The sequence below is a fragment of the Opisthocomus hoazin genome, chromosome 7 (genome assembly GCF_030867145.1).
Source record: "Opisthocomus hoazin isolate bOpiHoa1 chromosome 7, bOpiHoa1.hap1, whole genome shotgun sequence".
Classification (NCBI taxonomy): domain Eukaryota; kingdom Metazoa; phylum Chordata; class Aves; order Opisthocomiformes; family Opisthocomidae; genus Opisthocomus; species Opisthocomus hoazin.
This window is the reverse complement of record NC_134420.1, coordinates 72,447,103-72,473,683: the sequence shown is the minus strand read 5'-3', so window position 1 is coordinate 72,473,683 and position 26,581 is coordinate 72,447,103. Positions and strand designations below refer to the sequence as shown.

At 57.7% G+C, this 26,581-nt stretch overlaps 1 protein-coding gene across 1 annotated transcript; it reads left to right on the top strand.

Moving 5' to 3' along the window:
- Positions 1–7,331: 7,331 nt before the first annotated feature.
- Positions 7,332–11,444, top strand: ARF6 (ARF GTPase 6). Its single transcript, XM_075427260.1, has 2 exons — positions 7,332–7,435; positions 7,510–11,444. The coding sequence occupies exon 2, from the start codon at positions 7,925–7,927 to the stop codon at positions 8,450–8,452; it is 528 nt and encodes a 175-aa protein (XP_075283375.1). The 5' UTR covers positions 7,332–7,435; positions 7,510–7,924; the 3' UTR covers positions 8,453–11,444.
- Positions 11,445–26,581: the final 15,137 nt, after the last annotated feature.

Genomic DNA, 26,581 nt, shown 5'->3' with positions numbered 1-26,581 from the left:
CGGCCTGGCGTGGGGTCCAAAAACCTCGGGGTGCAGGTCTCCACGGGGTCAGCCAGCACATCCAGCTGAGTCCTGGGGGTCACTGGTGCAGCACCCGCTCTGTTGCTGCTGGGAAATACGGGCTGTGAAAACACGAAAATCAGAGAGGGAAGGAAAAGCCTCACAAATTATTTTTACTCCTGCTAAGGCTTCAGGATTTTTCAGGCTGATATTGTCAGGGGGGTGACGGGGGATTTTGGCATATGGAAATTCGGTCGGGCAGTATCCCCCACCTACATTTCCTCTATCTGGTCCTGAAAATAACCTGTGAAAGGAGAAGCCAGCTTGTTTGCCAATTATAACTGCAAAGGCATCTCAGTGTGCTTAAGATACAAAACAAACCCAAACAGCCTGGCAGGCAAACTGTTCTTCCTGCTGGGAGGCCGCTTTGGAAGAGCTCTTCCCCACTCCCACAGGAGGCTGGAGGAATTCCAGGGAGACCAGGACGGGCCTTTCTCCTGAGGAGAAATGTGGGATTGCTAGCGATTCTTCAGGGTCCTCGTCACACCCTTTCACACAGGCTAACGGACATCTGCTGCAGTCAGAATGCTCCACCACACCCCGCTCCCACCTCTACCCCTTCCCTACTGCTGCTCATTAACCGTAGGGGAAGAGCCCAAGGATGGGTTTGATGCCGCGCTGCCAGTAAGCCCCACACGCCCGGAGCACGCAGGTTTGGCTTCCTGGCCCAGCCCAGCTGCGGCTGCACAGACACAGACACGGCAGAACCGCAGGAAATGAGGCTGAGATGCCCACGGGGAACCATCTCCTCCACTCCCTGCCTGCAGCCGGTCACTCCCGGGAAGCGCTGCTCCAGCCCGGCTCACCCCGGCGCGGGACGCTTGGCCCTTTCTATCAGATCTCCCCACGATAAGAAATCTACCAGTGGAATGCAGCTGTGACATCAAGGACATCATTCATTTTCACAACAGAAGGATTTATCTAACGTGGATACTAAACCCAAAGCATTATTACATTCACAGAATGTTCGGGGTTGGCAGGGACCTCTGTGGGTCACCCAGCCCAACCCCCTGCCCAAGCAGGGTCACCCAGAGCAGGCTGCACAGCACCGCGTCCAGGCAGGGCTTGAATATCTCCAGAGAAGGAGACTCCACAGCCTCCCTGGGCAGCCTGGGCCAGGGCTCCGTCACCCTCAGAGGGAAGAAGTTCTTCCTCATCTTCAGCTGGAGCTTCCTCTGCTTCGGTTTGTGCCCGTTGCCCCTTGTCCTGTCGCTGGGCACCACTGGAAAGAGTCTGGCCCCGTCCTCCTGACACCCACCCTGCAGACATTTATAAGCATTTCTAAGGTCCCCTCTCAGCCTTCTCTTCTCCAGGCTGAACAAGCCCAGCTCCCTCAGCCTCTCCTCGTAGGAGAGATGCTCCAGTCCCCTCCTCATCCTCGTAGCCCTCCGCTGGACTCTCTCCAGTAGCTCCTCATCTTTCTTGAAGTGGGGAGCCCAGAACTGGACACAGCACTGCAGATGGGGCCTCACCAGGGCAGAGTAGATTCCCCTTCCTTCCTTGGAAAGCCACAAACGTCCTTGAAGGATCAGTGCAGTGGAGTCTCTTCCCATCTGCCCCTGCCACAAGAGGAGAGAAAAGCAAGCCAGATGAGCTACGCCGCATTAAAGCAGGTTTGGTCTGATAATCCAAACTGATTGGGAAGGTAATTGATATTCAAAGAGGTAAAAGCAAAGGGGACTATTGATCCATTTCCTTGAGGTCTGCCGATTCGGAGCTGTAACATAAAGTTGAAGGTGCATCATTTTCATTCACCGCTTTCCTGTGCCAGCACTCGGATCACTGGTGGAGATCAGAACACCCAAACGCAGCCTTACAAAACTGATAGGTGCAAACCTTGGTACCCGCACCACCCCTAAGCTCCTCAGGGAGAAAGACAAGGAACAGGCTGCCCCGCAGCCAGGCCCAGATGAGTTATCAAAAGCTCCTGCAGGTATTCACGATCTTTTTCCCCAGGCTTTAACCCATAATCACTTTATAACCATAATTGCTTTTTACTCGCTGGGCTGTAAATCCATACCGGCACGCAACAGGCTCTCCGTCCAGTGACACACTGTCAGCTGGTGCTCACTTTTAAAATATTTAACTTCTGCAGGCTACCCAGTAACTCGCTGGGTGTTGCCAAGGTCCCGAGAAGGCTTTTAATTCTTCAGCAAGTACGTGAAACTGAACCTCTTCCAAGAGGTCACGTTTTTCAGGTAATCTGGAACACGTTCGGGTATTGTACATGCTTTTGTTGGGTATTTGACCTTGGAAATCAACCAGCAATGGCAGAACTAGCATCTGGTTTTATAGATCACAAATGCAAAATGTTGAACGAAATACTCTGCCCTTCTCATTGACCTTTTATGAGAATCCCTGAACACACTCAGGACCACCAAAACTGCCATAGGCCACAAATCAAAGGCTGATTTGTCCACTAAGTCTTGCTGAGCGCTCTTATTGCTAGGAGGCCTTCAGAAACTGGGAAAGAACTATTCTAACTTGAAGAAACATAAAATCAGAAATCCTAACAAAATTACAAAGTGTGAGAAGGTCTTGGCAAACTAAGATGCAAGGAATCTTAGGATGGGAGGGTTGGACTAGATGACCCACAGTGGTCCCTTCCAATCCCTAATATTCTGTGATTCTGTGATTCTGTGAACGTATGCTGTATTGAGTACATATAGCGCCCAATCTGTACGTCTTTCTCCAAAGGGTGGTTACAGGGTGTAGATTTGAATCAACTTTCTGCAGGCTGAGCGCTGAGATTCAGAGTCTGTTTCCCTCAGACCATCACACTTCTGCATCTTTGATGACACACTTCCATCCCACAGTTACTTAAGTCGCTATTGTAAAAACAAGAACCTGTCTTCCAAAACATCTTGCGCGGCGACAAGTTCCCATTGCAATGTTCAACCTGGAGAAGAGAAGGCTCCGAGGTGACCTTAGAGCAGCTGCCAGTGCCTGAAGGGGCGACAGGAAGGATGGAGAGGGGCTTTTCACAAGGGTGTGCAGGGACAGGACAAGGGGGAATGGCTCTAAACTAAAAGAGGGCAGATTTAGATGAGATATTGGGAAGAAATTCTTCCCCATGAGGGTGGTGAGGCCCTGGCCCAGGTTGCCCAGAGAAGCTGTGGCTGCCCCTTCCCTGGCAGGGTTCAAGGCCAGGGTGGATGGAGCTCTGAGCACCCTGGGCTGGTGGAAGATGTCCCTGCTGATGGCAGGGGGGTTGGAACGAGATGATCTTTAAGGTCCCTTCCAACCTTGACCATTCTAGGATTCTATGACACGAGCTGTGGTATCTCCAAGGTAACTCTGCGGGAACGTAGCAGCGGGGTTCCTCAGACAACAAAGCCCTGATTTGCTTCACTAAGTTACGCCAGTTACATTCTGCTTCCTGTTCACCGTCCCCCCTGTTCATTTACGGAAACTAATATGACTGTACATAAAAATGTTTCAAAAGTAGGTGGTGCTCTCTCCCCAGCTTCTCACCCATTCTCTGCGGGATTGGTAAATGCGAGCGACGAGGACTGACGTGCACAGAGTTTGTTAGTGACTAATCTGACATCTTAACTATTGAAAGTGCTGAGTTCTCAAATGTCTTTTTCCTATGCATCATCCTAAGAATTACTTTAAAAACACATGCCAAACCATGTAAAATCTTCTTCTGGTGCCCAGACCACACGGACAGCAAGTTTCCCCGAAGGGCAGGGAGGATCCTCATAAATAAAGCATTTGCCTGAGTGGATCCCACTTCTCTTCTACGGCACATAGCCACATCCCCACGTCCTCAATTTTAAGTTTTGGATTTCCTGTGCGAAGCAGTGCAGCATCTCGCTTCTCTTTGTCTGGTTTTTAGACTTGGGTGATGGCAACATCAACTTGGGACGCTTCCAGCAGGTCGCACAGTGGCAGCTGGAGAATACGGCGCCGTGCTCCAGCTCGGGGCTGGGCCAAGCTGAAAAGCGCTGATCAGCAGCAGAGGCAGCAGCAGGAGAGCTCGGGGAGCTCTCAGGGTCCCCATTCTGTCCCCATTGCTGAAGGACAGGACACGCAGCTGCTACAGGCTCAGGGACCCGCCGGGCAAAGGCAGCCGAGCAGAAGCTGCCGACCACGGCCGGGAGCAGCACGGCTCATCTCGGCCGCGGGCCCACCTGGGGCAAAGGAACAATACAGACCGGAGCAGCCTCTCGTTTGCCGGTATCAAGCACGGGCAGGCAGGAACCCTGCGGGGAGAGGAGCAGCTCAGGAAGCGGCACTGCCGCTTAGTCAGCGGAAGGCCCCGTCGCGTGGAGATCGGCTCCGCAACGGCTCCAGTGCAGGAGCAGCTGCCGTCTCCCCGAAAGCGACTCCCCGCCTTGGCACGCATGCAAGGATTTCCCAGGTGCCACCACTTCCAGTTTATCAGGAGAGAAGGAGCTCAGGAAAAACCCAGCTGTGTGCCCCGTGAAATGGGCAAAGCCAAAGCTGGCCAAGCCCCATCTGCAGACAGTCCCCGAGGACGAGGGACAACGCAGTCACCAAAAAAACAAAAAAAGCCACGATCCAAGAGGAGAGGCCCAAGGAACAGCATGTCTGGGGCAAAAACAGGGGGAGAAGGTGATCAAAAAGGCACTTCCCCGCTTGGCAGTTACTGATTGTGGTTCGTGCCTCGTGGTACCTGCCAGCGGGTGGCACGGAGCTGCGGCACAGCCATGCCCTCCCGCAGCCCGGCCAAGCGTCCCAGCCGCCGTTCGGTGCTTCACCAGCTGTGCTGGCTGTCGGGTGCTTGAGATCCACGTTCCTCAACTGGTGGATCCCGGGAGAAAGCACCAGAGAGAACCCTCAGCTATTAAAAATCACAGAATCACAGGATGTTCGGGGTTGGAAGGGCCCTCTGTGGGTCACCCCATCCAACCTCCTGCTGAAGCAGGGTCACCTACAGCAGGCGAAAGAAAAGCAGAAGAATCTCCTGCGCGGCCGCACCCTCCCCTCAACACATTACGCAGCCAGAACAAAAGCGCTCACGAGGCAGACATTTCCTGAAAGCAGAAAACGCGGCTCCGAGGCCAGCGATGCCTGCGCAGGGACAAAAGCTTCAAAGCTCCCGACGTCTCCCTTCCCAACCATTCCGGTCAAGACCCACGGTCTCGTACTGCTGCTGCTCAGCTGAATAAACGGCCGCTCGTGTTCACCAGCACAGAAATGCTCACACGGAACGGAGCCAAGTAGAAACCCACTAACGTCCACATCCTGACGTTAATTTTAGCCCTGCTCGGCGGTAAACTCTGTTGAGATTAATTTCCCATGCTCGTGAGAGGAGACCCAACCGGCTGCAGCCAGCGGGATCACCACGGCTTGCCGTAAATCCCACGCCGGTACAGGACTCAGCCGTATTACCTGCTGCTCTAAGCACCGGCGTACGAGCTCTGGCACCGCATGATGCGTGCAGGGACACCCGCCAGCCTGGTGTCAGCAGACCGTTCATAAGGTCCCCTCTCAGCCTTCTCTTCTCCAGGCTGAGCAAGCCCAGCTCCCTCAGCCTCTCCTCGCTGGAGAGATGCTCCAGTCCCCTCCTCATCCTCGTAGCCCTGCGCTGGACTCTCTCCAGTAGCTCCTCATCTTTCTTGAACTGGGGAGCCCAGCACTGGACACAGCACTGCAGATGGGGACTCACCAGGGCAGAGCAGAGGGGAAGGAGAACCTCCCTCGCCCTGCTGCCCACACTCCTCTTGATGCACCCCAGGATCCCATTGGCCTTCTTGGCAGCCAGGGCACACTGCTGGCTCATGGTCACCCTGTCGTCCCCCAGCACTCCCAGTCCCTCTCCACAGAGCTGCTCTCCAGCAGGTCAGCCCCAGCCTGTACTGGTGCCTGGGGTTGTTCCTCCCCAGGTGCAGGACCCTGCCCTTGCCCTTATTGAACCTCATCAGGTTCCTCTCTGCCCAACTCTCCAGCCTGTCCAGGTCTTGCTGGATGGCAGCACAGCCTGCTGGTGTACCCACCACTCCTCCCAGTTTGGTGTCATCAGCAAACTGGCTGAGGGGACACTCTAACTCTTCATCCAGGTTATGATGAAGCTGTCCCAAAGGGGCTGGCTCTGCACGTGCGCCATAATTGCACAAGCGTCTGTCGCGGGAATTTGCTGTTTTCGAAGGGGCAGAAGGACGCGGTGAGGTCAGCCTTACAGACGCAGTCCCGAGTGAAAGCACAGCCGCGCTCCGAGAGCCGTGCAACCCATGTCCCCCGGCCTCCCCCACCACCCATCCCTAAGCAACCACGCTTTTGCTGGTTCCGTGTTCCAGATGCCGCTTCCCACCTCCATCCCACCAGCTCCAAAGCAGCTACCGACAGCGACCTGCCCTCCCCAGGCCTTCCTCCCCCCGGGCCACGCCAGCAGCAAGCTGGCATCGCGATACGGCCGCCAAACGGGCCGAACGCGTGTCTGCCATGTGCCGAGGGGCTCCGCTCCCAGGGAAGGCGGCCGGGGCTGCAGCCGGGCACCCCAACGCTGCCATTCCAAGGGGGTCCCAGGCTGAGTTTGACCGATCTGAGTGCTACGGGGCGGCCCAAGGGAGCCGGAAAGGCAGCGGCACAGCGGGCTTCGGGCGGGAAGGGCCCTGTGGAGGCCCCGCCGTGCACGCAGGGCCATCTCCACCGGGACCAGGCCGCTCGGAGGCCCCGCCCAGCCCCGCGGGCCCCTCAGCGCCGCACGCCAGGCCCGCACGCAGGGCCTGGGCTCCGCTCCCCAGCCGGACACCCCAATAGCGGTTCGGTTCGGGCACAGGCGCCCGCCTGGCCCTTTAAGACGCGCCCCGGCGCCTTCCGCGTGGTTTCTGCTGACGTGTGATCGCGTGGCGCCTCTCCCCATCGAGGCCACGCCCCCCCCGCTCGCTCGCACGCGCAGTCCCGGCGGGAGAAGCTCGGCCCCGCCCCGCCCCGGCGCCACGGCGGAGGCGGGGCTGAGGCGGCGCATGCGCGCCGCGCCTCCCGGGCAGATTCGCGGGGCGACCCCGCCCTTTCCGTTTCGAGCCCGCGCCCCGTGCGCACGCGCCTTCGCACGCCGGAGGGGGCGGGGCTCCGTCCGCGCAGGCGCGGTCCCCGCCCGAGGCCGCGCGGGAAGCGGGAAGGCGCGCTCTGCCCTGGGCGGAAGAGGGCGGGGCAGTGGGGCGCGGAGCGCCGCTGCCCGCCCTCCCCGCCGGCGGTGGCGGCGCATGCGCGGGGCCGGTGGCGGCTGTGGGGGTGGGGGGGCGGAGCCGCTGCGCGGGCCGGCGGGCGGGGCGGGGGCGCCGCGCGCAGGCGCGGTGGCGGCGGAGGGGAAGTGAGGCGGGCGCGCGCGGCGCCTTTTCCGGCGGTGCTGGCTGAGGGAGCGGCGCGGAGCGGAGCCGGCCCCGAGTCCGCGGGCGGCCCTGAGGTAACTCCCAGCCGCTTCACCCCTCTCTGTCCCTGCCCGCCGCGCCGTCTCACGCTCTCTCCGTCCGTTCGCAGGCGGAGACGCGGAGCCGCCGCCACTGAGCCGGCATCCATGAGCTGAGGCGCCGGGGCGGGAGCCGAGGCAGGAGCCGGGCGGAGCCGCCGCCTCAGGCCCGGCGGAGGAGCGGAGCGCGGCGAGGCCCCTCTTCCCGCGGCGCCCGGCCTGCGCCGCCCCGCCAGGCCTCTCCTCGCCTCACCCCCCCCCCCCCCCCCCGCCCCGCTTCTTCCGCAGCCGCCCCATGCGCGGCCGGCGCTGAGCCCCGCCTGCCCTTGCCCTGCCGCCCGTCCCTCCCGGCCGGCCCCGCTCCGGCCCCCGCCTCGCGCGGGCTGCTCGGGTGGGTCGGCGCTCGCCCTCCGCTTCCCCCCTTCCTTCCTTCCCCCTCCCCCCCCCACCACCGCGGAGGCTCCGGGCCCCTTGGATGCCGCCGAGATGGGCAAGGTGCTGTCCAAGATCTTCGGCAACAAGGAGATGCGGATCCTGATGCTGGGTCTGGACGCGGCTGGTAAAACCACCATCCTGTACAAACTGAAGCTGGGCCAGTCCGTCACCACCATCCCCACCGTGGGCTTCAACGTGGAGACGGTTACTTACAAAAACGTCAAGTTCAACGTGTGGGATGTCGGGGGCCAGGACAAGATCCGGCCCCTCTGGAGGCACTACTACACGGGCACGCAGGGGTTGATCTTCGTGGTGGACTGCGCCGATCGCGACCGCATTGACGAGGCCCGTCAGGAGCTCCACCGCATCATCAACGACAGGGAGATGCGGGATGCCATCATCCTCATCTTCGCCAACAAGCAGGACCTGCCTGATGCCATGAAACCCCACGAAATCCAGGAGAAACTGGGCCTGACCCGAATCAGGGATAGGAATTGGTACGTGCAGCCCTCCTGTGCTACTACAGGGGATGGACTCTATGAAGGGCTGACATGGTTAACATCCAATTATAAATCCTAATGAGAGAATAACTATTTAGTCTACAAAGAATTAAAGAATAAAAAAGAAATAACCCACATGGCTTTCCGGAAGAATGATTCTCTACTGAAAAGTAAAACAAAAGCATCCATAGGATTACGATCACCTTTCTCCAGTTACCACCCTTTCCTTCTGCACACTTGACTGGATTCCCGTTTTAACTCTTCTTGCTTGGCGTTAGGATGCTCTAATCTCCGAATGTGACACGAACACAAGCACTAGATGCTATGGCAGACTTCCAGCAAACAGGGGAAAGACACATTGTAGACTTGCTAAGTAACTTTTTTTTTTTTTTTTGGCTTTCCCTCTTGATAGCCCTTAAGATGGTTTGATTATTTTGCGGGATGGTTGGGGGAGGGGTACTGTTTTCAGTGTATGCTTTCTGGTTCTACTTTTTTGATTATATATTTTTTTTTTCCTTCTTTCACTTGCTGTAGATTGCTACTTTTTTGCATTCACGCAGAATATGTTGATAGGTCGACTTCATCTAGTAAACTGAAAATTATTGCTTAAAATCAAACTGCAGTCTGTCTTTTTATATTAAGGACTTTTTTTAAAGTTCTGTTAATCTGTAACTAAATAGTGACTCTCAGTCTGTCTTCATATCTCAGACTAATAATGAAACGAATCCTTGCCTGCAGTGGCAGATAGCGAGAATACCATTGTAACATGTTCAAAGTGCATATCGGACGTAATGTTAACTAGGTAATGCAAGAACTGCTTTGAGATGTCAGCTGTGAAGTTCTGAACCATACATCATGCATGAGAAGGGATGCAAATGAGTTCCCCATACTACATAGCAACCATATAGCAAATAAGACATGAATGATGTAATAGTTCCAGGGTAGATACTGTTCAGTTTTTGTCTTGCATTGCAAACTTAAATGAAGTTTAGCTGCAGTTTTTACTGCTCGTGTCAGTCTCCGATTCCATGCAAGATAGGTTCCTTCCAGAAAACGCAGCAATAACGTGTGAGCGTTGCAACAAGTTTTACATTCAAACACAGAGATTTAGGCAAAAATCCAGCACCGACTTGCCTGTCTTGCGATCGAGACGGATCGCTTTCATCTCGAGACAGTTGAAGGCGTCTAAATCTTAAAAGGATTTCTGATTCTTTCTGACACGTGTGTAGTGCAGAAAGAAATTTTTTTTTTCTTTTTGTAGACTTCCAAAGGGGCAAGTTCCGTGCTGAGCTGTAACTGAGCTCAGTAATTCTGACACCTGCATAATAGCCATTTTGAGGAAATCACTCATGGTTTTGTTTTCCAAGGCTTGACTGAACTCCTGCAAGTAGTTGCAGTCTTCTCCATCTGTCTTGGTAACCGGTTGTTGCTGTAGTCCTGTAGGAAGGGAACTGTGTTGGATGTCTGAAGCCCATTGAGTAACTACTAACAGAGCAGGGAGGGGAGAGAGAGAGAGAGAGAGAGAGTAGACGACTATGAATGTAAACTTCCATAATTAGTTCTTAAAGGGCAAGCATCTCATTTGCCATATCACAGTTTGCAGATGTGACTGGCAAAAAGAAAACCCCACCCAGAACAAGTATTAGTATAAAAGCTCGATCAAGTATTAATGCTGGGTGCTGAAAACGTTCAAGCAGCTGGTTCTTATTCAGCCTTAAGGATTAACTTCAGATTTCCTCGAGGAGTTAAACTCGATTGGGGAATTCTAGGAATGTATGCTACAAAACCAGAAGAAAATGGCTTTTTTTTTCTTTTTTTTTTTTTCCAACTTTTCCAAGGATATGAGTTTTACATGAAATTGGGGGCATTACACTACATTTCTGCGGTGTTGACTCTGCATGCTAAGTACGTTGTATATGGAGCTCTTACCAAAGATGTATGGGAAGATAAAAATACTGAATTCACTTCTGAAATTGAGTGCTTTGGACCACTTAAAAGTTCCTTTAGAATATGGTTCCAAAAGACTTATCTCGGTGTCGGTTGCAAATGGGAATGAATGGGTTCTTGACGCTAGAAGATAGAGCACTGATTGACTGGAAGCCTTCCGAAGTTAAAGAGAGTCTGCGAAAGCCTAGTGCAGAGCAACTCTTAAATCTCAGCTCTAAAGAGGAGGTGAGGAGGGTTTTGGTGTTGTGTTTTGTTGTGTTTGGTTTTTTTTGTTTCTCCACTCAAGGCTTTTTGCCGTTGGAATATCATTGCTCTATTTTCTAGCTTTTTTTTTTTTTTTTTTTTGCTGTTGATGTAACTTAACAAATAGTGTGGTGGTATAAAGACTAAAAATACAAGAATATGGTTACTGTTTTCTTCTGGAGCATAAATAAAATAGCCAAGCACAAAGTAAATGCCTAAACTGGAAAACTTGAAGCTCTATTAATGGTTCTTGAACTTTCTTGAATCTATTCTCAGTCAACATGAAAACTTCAATAACTTCATTTTTCATCTAAGTTGATTTACTATGTTTTCAAGTGCTGGGGCAGACTTCTTTGCTAGACTTTGCATTAAGTTGAATTCACAATTTTGTATTTCCTTAGTAACTTTGTTATTCTGTTTTTGTAGGTGAAAGGAAACTGGTTATGCTTCTGAATTTTTTAAATGTCTTTTTTTGGGGGGAGAAAAAGTTACTGAAACGTGTGGCAGAGACGTCAGAAATAAATGGCCGTTGCTACTGAACAAAATGCAAAGGTTTCACTTTCAACATGTCCTTTATAGGTTGTGGCTGAACCTCGCCACGAACTGGTGGCTGTCGGGCGGTAAACACAGCCTGTAGGATAAAGGGGCAATCTGTAAGAAATCCTATGATTTAAAAACTGATCTGGAGTTTAAGTGCATCAATTTGTGTTCATGTGAATTTATGGAGTAAGTTTTGAATGGCGTTAATCGTGTCTGATAAGTGAATGAGTTTGTAGACTGTGATCTCCCTGACTAAAGTAAACAGGAATTTTGTGTTCTCAATATGGCTGTAGTGTTGGTAAAGAACTAATAAGCAGAAAATAAAGCAATTATACAGCGGAGCTCTCCTGGTATGTTACTTATATTTAATTGTGAGAGAAACAGAAAGGGGCAATATGGTGCTGGAGTAGGGCGTTCCGCCGACATAAAGAGGTCTCTGTTCTGTATCTCACAGTTTTGAAAGCCTGTCTGTAATTCCTCCGAGACTTAGATTAGCGACTATTTTTATAAGTGGAAAGGATGATACTCCTGTAATACTCCCACTTGCAGTTCACAGTCTTCAGCAGACCTTAGTGTTGAGTTTGTGCCGCCTCGGTGCCAGCCCCGCATCGATGATGAGTTGAGGAGTGAATAGGGGTGCTTGTGGAGTGACAGATGTGAAGCCGGGACGTCTTCGGCGCCTGAATAGGAGCGATAAAAGGACTCGGGCAGGTGCAGCGGGGAAGGCGGTGCGCGGGGGGCCGGGGCAGCAGCAGGCTGGGGGGCACGCAGCGAGCTACGGCTGCTGCCGGCCCGAGGAGAGCCTGCAGGTCCCAGGGTGTTTAGGCTGGGCTCCGTCTGCCTGAATGTCAGTTAAGGGTGTGGCTGTGTAAATGAACTTACTCCGACTTAATTAAACGACTTGGGAGACTCCAGCAGAGTAAACTCTCTCATTGTAGTAGTCAGTCATGTTTCAGAATGTCAGCGCTTATCGTTTTAAATCGGACCTTTGTTGCAGCAGCAGTTAGCGTGGCTCCCGAGAGCGCCCTTCCCCAGTCGCGCCGTGACTCGGCCTTCAGCAGGGCTTTCTCCCTCAGTCACGGGGCCGCGGTCCTCACGGACAGGGTTCGGAAAAAGCGTGCCTGCCATCCCTAACTGGAACCCAACCCTGCTGATACGATAGTCCTCCCAAAGGGATGTTTCTCGGTTTAAAAAAAATCGGTTTCATCGTCAAAACAGCTGGCTGCAAGGGCAGTGGTAGCCGGTCGCCTCGCTGATGGACCTGAGCGTTGTTTCCCTGGGAGCTGGGAGCTGGAAAAGCAACTGCTGGGAGCTGAGAACTTGCTCCGGAGTGTGGAAGCAGCCTTGGTGTGGGCACCGTGACTCAGACTTCCCGCGAACGCGCGGTTGTGCTTCTGGTCTCGGATTTGTTTCTCGTATCTGTCCAGCCTGAAGGGCTCGGCGTGTGGAATCTGAGATCACCTCGGCTTGGGCGCTTTCTGGGAAAAAAGAAAAGCTTTCCCCTCGCCTTGGGGGGGGGCCGTTGGCGAGTTAGCGGCATCGCCACGTATGAACTCTGTGCCTCTTCCCACACCGTAAGCACGAGGCCGGCGCCGCTCAAGTCCAGGAGTTTCAGAATGATGCCGGAGCAGACGCCTTCAGGACTTCGGGCCGAGGCGGATGACTCGAGCACCGCAATCCGTCTCGCTTTCAAAACCGGGATCGCCGCGAAGAGCAGCGGCGTGATTGTAGCCCTGCTGTCGGTGCTGAGGGGGTGAAGCGGGTGAGTCAGAGCCCCGCGGTGCTCGGCGAGGGGCGCGTCCCCGACACGAAGGGCGGCTTTTTATAGGCGGTGAACTGGGTGCATGGCATGTTGTCCGGGAAGTCGCTCTTGCTTAAGAACAGGTATCTCTGGCCTCCTGAAAAAAGAGAGGAGGGGAAGAAATGAAAAGTGAAGATGTGAGTCATCTGCTGGGCTCTCCCGCCTCAGAGTCTTGCAGCGGTTGAACGGGCTCAGGCCCTTGCTTTGCCTCCAGAGAAGCGTTTCGCTTGCCGGAGGATGCGCTTTGCTCCTCTGCTGCTGGTTTCAGACTCACAGCATGGTGGGGGTTGGCAGGGACCTCTGTGGGTCGCCCAGCCCAGCCCCCTGCCGAAGCAGGGTCACCCAGAGCAGGCTGCACAGCACCGCGTCCAGGCGGGGCTGGAATATCTCCAGAGAAGGAGTTTTTTTAGTTGCATCTTTTAGGACAGCATTAGTTAGAAAAAATACCTAAGCGGGATTTAGTGGGTGTCTGTTTTGCGTGAGAGATGGGAATTGGTAATGCTTGAGAACCGACAGAACTTGAAACACGTTTTTTTTCCCCCCCTGAAGAGTGTTCAGATGAGCGCAGGCTCGAGGGGGTGCCCGTGCCGGTGCCCCGTGTGCCCCAGCGTGGTGAGACCTCGCTCGGTGGTTAGAAAGAGCAGAGGAGGAAGCCGAGGTGTCGATAACGAGCTGCACTCGTTTCCGTGTCTCTGCCTGGAATGGATTCCTTGTTTGAAATACCACGGGGGCAACGCTGCCGGGGCCGGGCGCCGGCTTCCCCCCCGGGTTCCTTCCTGGGGGAGCAGGAGGGGAGGGGAGGTTTTCTCTCTCGTCGTTGCAGGAGATGAAAACTCGTGGGAAGGCGCAGCAAACCGCCACGCTGCGTGCCGAGAGGTGTTTGGCTGTTTTATGGGGGTGCACTCTTAATTCACATTTTGGAGAGGGGGGGAAGTGAAAGACCCCGAGAGGGCTCGGGGAAAGGGGCCGGCAGCCAGCCCCCAGCCCCTGCTGGGGACGGAGGTGCGGAGGGGAGCACCCAGGGCTCACAGCAGCCCCCCCAAACACCCTCCGGCGTTCGGCTGGAGCTGGTATTCGAAGAACGAACTGGTTAGGTGGCGGGGGGGGGTTCTGCGGGTTTGCCGTGCCGGGGTGAGGCTGCGAGGTGGAACTGACACCGGCGCTGACAGCTTCTAACTGGGAAGCGGCGTTTGCTTGGTGTGCTTCCTCGGGAGGAGACTTTGCCCTCTGCGTGCGTGGAACGCGGGGTTGCGTAGCCCTCGTGCTGTTAATATTTGCTGGTTTTGCCCTGAGGAGCTTGCTGCCTTTTCCTTCTGAAAACAGGGGCGCAGGCACTGACCCCTCGGCTGTCAGCCTGGAGCTGCCGCCCGCCAGCGGGCCGAGGCGCGCTCCTGCGGTTATCCCATTAGCTTAACATCTGCCAGAACGCCCTTTCCCCACGGGGGCTGGATTAGTCTGGAGCGGACCCAGCTCTTCGGGAAGCCTTTTCCTATCACGTACTCGGGGCTTTCAATCTGCTGCCCGGGCTGTAACCAAACCCGGCGCCGGTCTCTCGCCGTAGAGCAGGAAGCTTTTGCAAGCGAAGCAGTGATTTGGCTCTACCTTTCTCCCCAAAGCCAGCCTGCCGAAGCGTTCGAACTGCAGCGTGTGTAAATGCTCGCATTACATCCTACCAATCACGGAGATGCTCGCATTTTCCATCTAAAGGGTTGTTTTGGCTGCCGTGACCTGCACCGGACCAGTTTTCACCTCGGCGCTGAAGAGAGAAGCGTTCCGAGGGGGAGGCGAGGGGCAGCAGCAGGACGGACGCTGCTGGTGCCCTCGATTTCTCCCTGCTGCCCGCGACGCGGGCTCGGGGCGAGCTCCCCCAGCGCCTGCTAGCTGGCGGACGAGCCACGCTCGGCGAGGGCCGACGCGAAAGTCGCTGGCGTCCAGCGCTGCGTTGTGGAAGGCGTTGAGTCGCCGCCAGCGAGCTGTCCCTGGATCTCGCTCCGGCTCGTCTTACAACCTTGGGCTGGTTAACGAAGTCGAAGTCCTCCAGCCCTCGCCTCTGAGTGTGCGGGGTGTGAGAGGCCGGGGGACCCTGGGCCGCTCCCGCATCTCTCCCGCGGCTGCAAAGGCTCCTTGCTGCCTCGGACCTGCTCCTGGCCGCTGCGCTGCGGCTCCCTGGCCCTCTCTGGGGAGGGGTGGGAGTATTTCAGACCGGGGCAGCGATGCCTTCTCCCTTCAGGAATGCTGTGTGCAGCTGTGAGCTCAGGACCGCGGCTCCTGCCTTACCTGTTTGGCTGATACCTAACGAAGAAATGATCTGCATTTTCCCCTTGATATGAAGTTACGCTCTTAAACACCGTACCAAAGCTTCCCGGCTTTTGTTCCCATCGTGGCCTTACTAATGATTTACACAGGGGGAGGCATCTCCTTGTGAGGACCAGCTACAGCTTTCCGCCTTGTCCGAAGTCGCACCTGGGTTTCACAGAATCACAGGATGGCAGGGCCCTCTGTGGGTCACCCAGCCCAACCCCCTGCCCAAGCAGGGTCACCCAGAGCAGGCTGCACAGCACCGCGGCCAGGCGGGGCTGGAATATCTCCAGAGAAGGAGACTCCACAGCCTCCCTGGGCAGCCTGGGCCAGGGCTCCGTCACCCTCAGAGGGAAGAAGTTCTTCCTCATCTTCAGCTGGAGCTTCCTCTGCTTCAGTTTGTGCCCGTTGCCCCTTGTCCTGTCGCTGGAAACCACTGGAAAGAGTCTGGCCCCGTCCTCCTGACCCCCACCCTGCAGATATTTATAAGCATTTCTAAGGTCCCCTCGCAGCCTTCTCTTCTCCAGGCTGAACAAGCCCAGCTCCCTCAGCCTCTCCTCGGAGGAGAGGTGCTCCAGTCCCCTCCTCATCCTCGTAGCTCTCCGCTGGACTCTCTCCAGGAGCTCCTCATCTTTCTTGAACTGGGGAGCCCAGAACTGGACACAGCACTGCAGATGGGGCCTCACCAGGGCAGAGTAGAGGGGGAGGAGAACCTCCCTTGACCACCTGTTTCCCTCAACCCAGGCCTCCAGGTCACTGCCTGAAAACCCCTCGCTCCAGTGCTGGGCTTGGTTTGGCTCCCGGCTGCCTCTTCGCCGTGCTGAGGGCAGGAGGGGCTCCACACCTTCTCCTTCCCCTCTTTCACCCGCTCCGGCAGCTCCCAGTCCTCCCGGAAACACTCCCAAGCAGTGAAACTGGTTAATCACGTCGACGCCGGCATCCGAGCGGGATCTGCGGATTAACTCGTTCCGCCCGGTGTTTGCCAACTCCTCGGCACCCTGATGCATTATTCAGCGGCCGGGCTGCTTCCAGGCCTTCGGAAAAACCGGAGCTTCCCAACGCTTGAGGGTTTTATGGATTGATGTCTCTCCTCCAAAGCTCGCGGCTTCCTCCTCCCTTGGATTGCTAAGGAACCGCAGGCTGCTGAACGCCGAGGCCCGGAGCGTTTCGTGGCCGGTTCCCGTCCGGAGAGCGGGCTCACGGCAAGCGGGCTGACCCCGTGCTCTAACCCACCTCCCAGCCACCGCCTTCAAAAAAGAAGGTGCTGTTTAAGGCATCGGATCTGCGGACGCGTTTAACGTCTTGCCAGCTCCCCGGCGTCCCCGGGTTGCCAAAAATCAGCGCCGCAGCTGCGCGGGTCCGAACCAGCCGGCTCACAAACCTGCAGTTCAAGCCGGGGCGCTTGCGGATGACAGATAGGGAGGGTGAGGTGACTAACGAAGAATAAATCTCCCGTCGCTCCCTCCTCGCGGGCGGCGATGTCTCAACGCGCCGACGGCAGACGCGGGGAGGTGGGAGCGGGGCGCAGCCGGCTCCGTCAGCCCTGGTTTTCTTCCCCCTCCAGGTGCAGGGGAAAATGGGGAAAGGCAGAAGCTGCTGCAGCGGGGATCACAGAATCACAGAATGTTCGGGGCTGGGAGGGACCTCTGTGGGTCACCCAGCCCAACCCCCTGCCCAAGCAGGGTCACCCAGAGCAGGCTGCACAGCACCGTGTCCAGGCGGGGCTGGAATATCTCCAGAGAAGGAGACTCCACAGCCTCCCTGGGCAGCCTGGGCCAGGGCTCCGTCACCCTCAGAGGGAAGAAGTTCTTCCTCGTATTCGTGATGCTCCCGGGGGAGGCAGGGGATGGGGGCTGCGTGGAGGGGTGGTGGGGACGGCAGGGCGAAGGGTACCGGGGCAGAGAGGCAGAGCAGTGCCTGGGGGCGGCTCTTTATTCCTCAAACCCGTTTATTATTTCCATAGATTTCAATGGCAAAAAACCTGGATTGCTGCATCCTGTCCCGTACTGCCACAGCACCTGGGAGTCTGTGCCAGCGCGAGGCACTTGCAGGGCTGCCAGGTCCAAGAGGGCGATTTTTTTCCTGTCTTCTCTGATTTTTCAAGGTACTGCAGAGCTGTTGTTGTCAAAGCTCGTTCCCCGTTTTGGAAACATAATTGAAATTATGCAAATGCGGCACTGGTGAGTGACTGCTGCGCTCCAGCCCCGCTCCGAGGTGAAGCTGTTTCAGCACCAAAGCCCCGCGCCGGGCGGGGGGAGGCTGGGGCTGAGCCCCGCTCCTGCCATGGTCCCGGTCCCGCTGGCAGCTCCACCGAGCGCCTGGTCCCGCTCCGGTGACGCTGCCAGCGAAGCTGCTTGGAGCAGCGACGCTGTTGCTCGGCCACCCTGGTGTTGCCAAAAGCCGCGGCGGTCGGGGTCCGGGGCTGTGTCGGGGTGCACGGGGTGGCCGAGGTTGTGCGGCGCGGGCTCGGGGGCACCGGAGAGTGGAAGCTGGAGCCTGAGGCTCGAGGGACCAGAGGAAAACTCCCTGCGAGGCTGCTGGTCGGGTTGCAACCCTGCCGCCCTGCCCCGATCCGTGGTGGGGTGGGGTGGTGCCTGGATCCCATCACTGTTCAGACCCGGTTTGATGAGGTTTGGGCACTGCCCTGCAGACCTGGCCCTGGGCTGGAGCGAGCTCTGGGCGGCTGAGGCTGCTCTCGGCCGCCCTTCGGCTCCGCACCGCAGCCGAGATGCTCGGCGGTGGGAGAGGTGACGCAGAACGTCCGGGAGAAGCTGGCTCGGTGGCATCTTGACAGGGCTCTTGGAGCGGGATCCTGGCAGGGGCTGCCGCTGCGAAGGCAAGCCCTCGTGGTGCACAGAGTCCTTCTGCAGGGAGATTTATGAGAGGGAGGAGGATCTGGCCAAAATAAAAGCGCTTCCCCCCCCACCCATCTCAGCCTTTCCAACCACGCGTCCCTCAGCGGTTCCTCTTTTAGCACCGCGGCTCCGAAAAGGAAAAAAGAAAAAAAAAAAAAAGTGTTGACCGCAGCTTTTCTGGAGGCTGCCGCGCTCTCGCCTGGGTGAACGCACAGCTTCTCCCCGGCCTCCTCCCCGCCGCCGTTCCAGGGCTGAACGCAATCTTTTCCGGTCTGACCGCACGGCCGAGGAATGCGTGTGCACGGACCGCGTGTGTCTGGAGGGAGCTCGGTGCCAGCAGCGAGGCTTTTGGCGAGCAGCACAGAGGGGGAAAAAAACGCTGCCCAAGCTGCTGCTTCCCTGGTTCCCTTGGGGTTCGGGACATCGGCTCGGCGGGCGATGGGCTGCGCCGGGCCGACCTCGGTGCCTGCGCCTGCATCGCGGGTGCGTGGCAGCAGTTTCTGCTTCTCCACGGTCGATAAAACCTTTGCCAACTGGAACAAGGCTATGAACTCCGGTTGGCTCGGGAGGTAAAGCCGGCTAATAAACAAACGGGGTTGGGGAAAAAAAATAAACCTGGGGTGCTCCTGCGTCGCAAACAAGCGCGTCGTTCAGCGCTCCCTGGGAGGGTGCAGAGGGTGCCAGTACCAATTAACAAAGCGATTAATGCTAAACGTGAAGCTGCCTCCCGAAGACAGGAGGAAACCCAGCCGACAGCCGTGCTGGCGCTGCTTGTCCGGGCACAGCCCCTGCCCGTGCGGGCTGCGCGTGCCACGGGCATTCGCGGGCTCCGGGAGAAACACCGGGATGGGGGCTCGGCATCCTCGGTGAGTCCCAAACTTCTCCATCAGCTGTGGTGGGATCCGTGCTGCCGGCTCCCTCCCCCCAAAACGCGGCCGGAGAAACGCTGGCTGGGGCGGGAGGACCAGCAGCGCTTCCCCGCTGCCGGGGCCGGGGGATCCGGCGCGGCGGCGCGAGCTCCCCGAGCATCTCTCCACGCCAGCTGCTTTGTCAGCTTGGAGCTCTTGGAAAATCAAAAAAAAAAAAAGGAGCCCGAGATGATGTTTCTGTAGCGGAGCCAACATCCAACGCGCTCAGCTTGGCGGCGGTCCGCACGTGGGGCCGCGGTCAGGCCCAGCGCTGGATGCAGAATGACTGTAAATGTGGATCTAAATTAGATCCGAATCTAATTCCGCGCTCTGGGGGGGTGAGCTCACCCACCCCCCGCTCCGCTCCGCCGGCGGCGAAACCTCACGCTGCTGGCGACGGCCGCACCGGCGTCGCTTTCGCCAAAAAGCTCCGCGTGCCCCCAGCCCCATCCCTACGGCAACAGACGAAGCCGGGGAGAGCGGCTGGGGACCCAGCAGCAGCGCAGGCGAGCGGGGACGCGGCGGGGAGCGGGGGGACGGGACACCCACCCCCCCCGTCTGCACCCGCTGCTGCCCGTGGGCGTCCGCCTGGTTTTTGCGTTCGCGTCTCCCAACCCAACGTCCCGCTGGCGGCGACGGGAGACGTGAAAGCTGCCCCAGTGCTGCCTTCTGCCGCTGCGTGCTGTGAGCGAACGTGGAGAAACCTCCAGTCACTGCTGCTAGCTTGAATTGCTACGTTTTTTATATATATATATGTGTATATATTAAAAATATATATTTTTATATATACATATATATGTATATATGTATATATTAAAAAATTACAAAGGTTTATATGTAGAGATAAATTGTAAAGTTTTATCTATGTCAGTGTTCGATAGATCCCCAGCTGAAAGCGTTCCCCTTCCTGGGACGCTCAGCCGCTGCCGGTGTCCGCAGGGAAGCCGGCACTGGCTGAAAACCTGGAGGAGATAAATGTTGGGGTGCAGACTCGCCATCCGTACTTGGCTTGGGGGGACTCAGGGACTGGCTCTGGGTGCTTTTGCCCATTCTTCACACCAGTGTGAAGCCTCGGGAGCAACCTCCTGTCTCAGCAGCCCAGGCTTCCCGGGCACCAGCCCCCACCTTCCCCAAATCTCCGTGCCGCAGAGCTCCCGCCGCCCCGACCGCCCCGGCAGCGTTTGCAGGGCGTTGCCCGCAGCCCTTTCCACTGAATTACAGAGAAGGCTTGGCCTTGGGGTTGGTTTGTTGTTCTTTTTTTTTTTTGGGAAGGAAATCTGTTGCCAAGCAATGGAGCTGTGGCCCTGCTTTCTCCTCCCAAACCAAGACCTGAAAGCGCGCGTACGTCTGCAGATATCTTTCATGGCTGAAGCGGGAGCCCGGGTCGCAGGTATCTGGTGGAAAAGCCACCGGTGAGGGTGGGAGAAGGTTTCCCTTCTGCTTTCCAGAGGCTGCAGAGTGGGAAGCGGAGAGTTGTTTGCTCCTGGAGGCTGCAAGAGCAGGGGGAGATCCTGAGAAACCCTACGGGGCCGCGCGGGGCGGGCAGCAGCGCGCTCTCCCCGCGGTTTCCCACCCGGCACGGTCTCCTGGGCAGCGCGTCGTGTAGAAACATCAAAAAAATCTCCCCAAGAGAAGGGGAATGAAGAGCATGGACCAGCCCCGGCACGGAGCCGGCGGAGGCGTCAAACCTCAGCGCTGCGATCGCGCCGCTCCTCCATCCACGGCACCCGCGTGGCACCGGTGGGTGCAGATTAACGAGGGGGTCAATACTGACGCGCGTCCCGCTCTTGGGAGGCTGCCGGCGCCCGTCGGCCTCCTCGGGAAAGCTCCGGTGGGAACGACGGCACCGACCTCGCGACCGACTTTGGCCCCGGTGCCGCAGAACGTCGCCCGCGCCGCAGCCCCGGGCCGGGGGCCGCGGTTTCGCTGCCGGCACGGCCAGGCTGACCCCCCCCCAAACACAACCCACCGCGGGAGGGCTTCGCCTCGCGGCAAACCGGAGGGATACCAAGTTTTCCTGATTTTTTCCCCAGCTGTTCAGCTTCGGAGGGAAATCACAGCGGCGTGCTTTCCTCGTTAACCGCCCTCGCGTTTTCCAGCCAGAGCCTCAGTGAGCAGCGCCGTGAATCGGAGTTATTCTCCTTTCTCAGCTGAGGTTGCTTCAGGAGCTTGGAGTTAAGGGGGTGTCAGCAAGCCCCTGTACCCCACCCCAACCCTGCGGAGGCACCGGGATGCCCCGTTCCCCTCTGCCACCCGTGTCCCTCCCCACATCTTCCCTTATCTCTTGAAAATGTCTCACACAGCTAAAACGAAAGTGAGCAGGTCGGCCGTGCCGGCTGCACCCCGCAAACTCCCCGTACGCGGGGCAGGCTGCGATGGGGTGGGGGGGACAGAAAGACCCCCAGTTCAACCCCCAATTCCGGCACCAGGCTGAGCCGACGGCGCCGAGGGTTTCGCCAGCCGGGGTGCGTGCGCACAGGCAGGCTGTGATTTGCATCACCAGATCACAAGTTGCTTTTAAAGGATGTGACCTAATTAAGTCCCAGCTCTTTGCAATATGATTTTCATACTCACGCGGCTTTTTTTTTTTTTATTTTTCCGACCTGCGTAACCAGCCGTCCCGGCAGGGAGGTTTCGGGCTTGGGAGAGGAGAAAAGATCTAAATTCCTCCTGGGAGCAGCCGCGGAGGCGAACGCCGGGGTCACTCCAAAGCCCCTCTCTGCTCCCAAATTTCACTCCCCATCACGAAGCCGGTGGGCTCGCGGGGAGGGGTCTCCCCATCCCTGCTCAGCAAAGGCTCACCCAGAGATGGGCTCGGTGGGTGAGGACTCCCGGGGCTGTCAGCGAGGGCTTTTCTTCCCCAAAACCACCCGATTTGTGCACGTTTGCTTTGAAATAGGGATTTTTAAAAAAATTATTATTTATTATTCCACTATTGGGCCAAATAAGGGGGGTTTCTCGCTGCGCCGTGCTCCCTCCCCATCCCAAATCCCACCCCGACCTTCGTCAGCCCAGCGATGGGCTCGGTCTGAAGGTGGTCGCTCAGCGGCTGCTGGAGCTGGAGAAAGAAATCACTTTTTGGTGGCTGCAGCGGCACGTGCTGGATCGAGAGCCTTCGGCCTCCCGGTTCCCACGGCTGCTGGTGCAGAGGGTGACCCAGTTCTCCCACCCCCTCTTCCCGGCGTGCCCTAAATCCGGCCATCCGGATTTAGGGCACGCCGGGAAGAGGGGTGGGAGAAGCTGGGGTGAACTAAGTCCCCCCCTGGACCAAGCACCCTTCCCAGAGCTCAGTCTTGGGTCTCACACGAGAGGGGGCCCATCAGGACTCCTCAGCACCAGGAGAAACCAACCAACCCTTGCAACCAAACCTCCCCAGGAGCCTTTTTAAACCCCAGCAAATATTGCTTTGGGTCTTAATTTTCCCCGCAGGGAGGGTCTGTTTGCCCAGGAGGGTAATGCTTGCCCCCCAGGAGGGCATCCTGGGGGGGTTTTTTGGCTGGATGAGCAGTAGATCTGGCAGTAGATCCGGCGTTTCCCCCCGTTGCTACAGCGAGGGTGAGAACCTGGGATTTTTTTCGTGCATGGGTTGGTAAATCGAGCCCGGTTCTGCACGGCTGAGTTGCCCTCCAATTAAGGGCATTCTTCACTTCCCCTCGCAATTAGCATAAAGAAAACCAATTAACTCCGGCGCGGTGGATGCCGAGCGCCGCTTTCTGCGGCGTAAAACCCTGCCGCTCTCCCACGTTTCGATACAGGGAAAAACCTGTCCATGGAAGGCATTTGTCAGGCTGAACACAGACCCCACGCCGATGCCCGGTGCACGGCGGCCACGTGTTGCAGCCTGGACCCGATGGGACCTCCAGGTTTGGCCCCCCGTGAATCACACCCTCGGGTTTGCCGGACCCCGTCGGTGTTGCGGTGGGGATTTGGGTGCAAAAGGAGATTACTCAAAGCTTCAGACTTCTCAAAGTACAGGCTTGGGGCGGACCTGCTGGAGAGCAGCTCTGCGGAGAGGGCCCTGGGTGTGCTGGGGGACGACAGGGTGACCATGAGCCAGCAGCGTGCCCTGGCTGCCAAGAAGGCCAATGGGATCCTGGGGTGCATCAAGAGGAGTGTGGGCAGCAGGGCGAGGGAGGTTCTCCTTCCCCTCTACTCTGCCCTGGTGAGGCCCCATCTGCAGTGCTGTGTCCAGTTCTGGGCTCCCCAGTTCAAGAAAGACGAGGAACTACTGGAGAGAGTCCAGCGGAGGGCTATGAGGATGAGGAGGGGACTGGAGCATCTCTGCTATGAGGAGAGGCTGAGGGAGCTGGGCTTGTTCAGCCTGGAGAAGAGAAGGCTGAGAGGGGACCTTAGAAATGCCTCTAAATATCTGCAGGGTGGGTGTCAGGAGGACGGGGCCAGACTCTTTCCAGTGGTGCCCAGTGACAGGACAAGGGGCAATGGGCACAAACTGAAGCAGAGGAAGCTCCAGCTGAAGATGAGGAAGAACTTCTTCCCTCTGAGGGTGATGGAGCCCTGGCCCAGGCTGCCCAGGGAGGCTGTGGAGTCTCCTTCTCTGGAGATATTCCAGCCCCGCCTGGACGCGGTGCTGTGCAGCCTGCTCTGGGTGACCCTGCTTGGGCAGGGGGTTGGGCTGGGTGACCCACAGAGGTCCCTTCCAACCCCCGCCATTCTGTGATTCTGTGATTCTCAGCCATGCCGATGCCCACATCGCATAGAATCATTGAATCGTTAAGGTTGGAAAAGACCTCCAAGATCATCAAGTCCAACCGTCACCCCAACACCCCCATGCCTGCTAAACCATGTCCCCAAGCGCCACATCTACACGGTGTTTGAACACATCTACACGCTGTTTTGTTCCCCCCCCCAGCCACCACTCCCCGGCCATGGGGCAATGCCGCGCCGTGGCGTTCACACCGGAGCAGAGCGGTGGTGGGCACCGAGGGCACCTCCGCTTCCCCCTCACCCCCTCTGCTCCTCGCCCTCCTATTTTTTCACGGCTGAGGCCGGCTGGGAGCGAGGTGCGGGCTCGGCCGCGGGGTTTCACCCATCCCATGGCAGCTACGCCCGTGCTCCCCGCCACGAGGTGCAGCAGGTATTACCTGTTCCCGGACTGCTCGAACTCGCCCTGCACGGCTCGGGCTGTGCCGAGCAGCTCCCTGGGCCCCCCCAAGCTGAGCCCGGGGCTTCCCCAGCCAGCGTGCCGGCTGCTTCTCCTGCCAGCAGCCGCTTTCCCACCCTGGGCAGCAGGATGGCCACAGCAGGGATGGTCTGTGGTCTCTCTCCAGTCTCCCAAGGTAAATACGGGAGGACCTTCCTGGTGGGAGAGGACGGCGGTGTCCGACCCAGCTCCTGCAGCACCACCGACTCCCCGGGACCTGCCCCTGGGATTCCCTGACACTGCCGCAACACGAGTTTGCCCGACCGATGCTTCGTTTCGGGGGACGCCCTGGGTGGTCCCGGCCAGCTTCTGAGGAGGGAGGCGACTTGGTGACATCCAGCTCCCTCTGCTCTGCCCTGGTGAGGCCCCATCTGCAGTGCTGTGTCCAGTTCTGGGCTCCCCAGTTCAAGAAAGATGAGGAGCTACTGGAGAGAGTCCAGCGGAGGGCTGCGAGGATGAGGAGGGGACTGGAGCATCTCTTTGGCTCGGCTTTGGGGGGGCTCAGCCACACCACGCACCCAAAACAGAATCACAGAATGGTAGGGGTTGGAAGGGACCTCTGTGGGTCATCCAGTCCCACAAACGGTGGCAGCTGTTTGGTTTGGGGTGGTTTTTTGGCTATTTTAGTACTAATTAGGTGTTGGTGTGCAGTGCCTTGGGCAGACCCTGGCTCTGGGGTGCTGCGTGCCCTCACAGGTTGGGTGGTCCCAACGGGTTCCCTGCGAGCTCAGCAGCGGGATGGCCAAAGTCCAGAGGATTTGGGAAGCTCCTTTCCCACTCATTTCCATGGAAATGAGGGGTTTCAGCTGCTCTGGCAGAGCGGGAGCTCCGTGGCAGCCCCCGTGATGCCCCCTCTTCCGATGCGGAGCCGGAACCAGCACCCACAGTCCCTTCACGGGGCATTTTGGGTGCTTCCTCCTTGCTGGGAACCTCCAAGCTGCTCTTCATCAGCAAGAAACGGGAGCAAAAAGCACAGCCCCCTCCCCGAGAGCCGCTCACTCCCATCACCTCGCCAGGGATCACCAGCGAAGGACAACGCCGTCGTTCGCTGCCGCGTGGGTTTCAGGAGCTGCCAACCACTTGGGGAGTGCATGGCGGGGGACACGGCCCCTTCCCGTCGCTCGGCCGTGGATGGAGCAGGCAGAGGTGCCCGGAGCATCCTTCATCCCCGGCACCGAGCCCTCAGCCCAGCAGAGCCTGGAGATTTGTCCGTGGAAGGGGGTGAACCCCGCAGCCCCCCATCCCCGCCCGCCATGACACCGGCCATCCGGAACGCGACGTCGAACGCCGTCCGTCGGCCCCCCACCAATAAATCCCCCAGGGACAAAAGACCCCACTGGTAATTCCTCCCCTGCGCCCTAATCCCCGGCCCTTCTGTCGCAGCGGCCAAATCCAATTAACCGGGCAACGATCGCGCTCCTCCCTCCCGGCCTGGCGGGCGTTCGAACGGAGCTGGCAACGCGGTCGCGGCACACGGGGACCCTCCGCGGGGTCCCTCGGGGACGGGTGCCATGGGGTGGCACGGCTGGGGCTGGAGAGGAGCCATCCCTGTCCTTTGGTGGGGTTTATTCACCCAAAAAAGGACTTTCTGAGAGCCGGGAGGTGCGCCCAGGCAAGGCAGAGCCCATGGTTTGAGGGAGGGGAGGTGGTCTGGGGCTCGTGGCCGTTCCTCTGCATGGGGTGACCTTTTTTTTTCACAGAATCACAGAATAGTAGGGGTTGGAAGGGACCTCTGTGAGTCATCTAGTCCAACCCTCCTGCCGAAGCAGGGTCACCCAGAGCAGGCTGCACAGCACCGCGTCCAGGCGGGGCTGGAATATCTCCAGAGAAGGAGACTCCACAGCCTCCCTGGGCAGCCTGGGCCAGGGCTCCGTCACCCTCAGAGGGAAGAAGTTCTTCCTCATCTTCAGCTGGAGCTTCCTCTGCTTCAGTTTGTGCCCGTTGCCCCTTGTCCTGTCGCTGGGCACCACTGGAAAGAGCCTGGCCCCATCCTCCTGACACCCACCCTGCAGATATTTGTAAGCATTTCTAAGGTCCCCTCTCAGCCTTCTCTTCTCCAGGCTGAACAAGCCCAGCTCCCTCAACCTCTCCTCGGAGGAGAGATGCTCCAGTCCCCTCCTCATCCTCGTAGCCCTCCGCTGGACTCTCTCCAGTAGCTCCTCATCTTTCTTGAACTGGGGGGCCCAGAACTGGACACAGTACTCCAGATGAGGCCTCACTAGGGCAGTGTAGAGGGGAAGGAGAACCTCTCTCGTCCTGCTGGCCACACTCTTCTTGATTCTTTTTCTTTCCCATTTTCCCAGTTGACCTTTGCCAAGGCAGCGACGTGGATGAACTCGCGCTGCGGGCTCGGGATGTGAAATCAGAGATTTTTGGGACGGCCAAAGCTCGTGGGACAGAAAGGAGGAGCAGCGCAAGGGGGAAGTGGAGGGCACCAAGGCAGCGTGGTGCTGGG

What these genes read in the sequence shown, in the direction of transcription:
- ARF6 (XM_075427260.1), top strand. Translation starts at nt 7,925, where the DNA reads ATGGGCAAGGTGCTGTCCAAGATCTTCGGCAACAAGGAGATGCGGATC.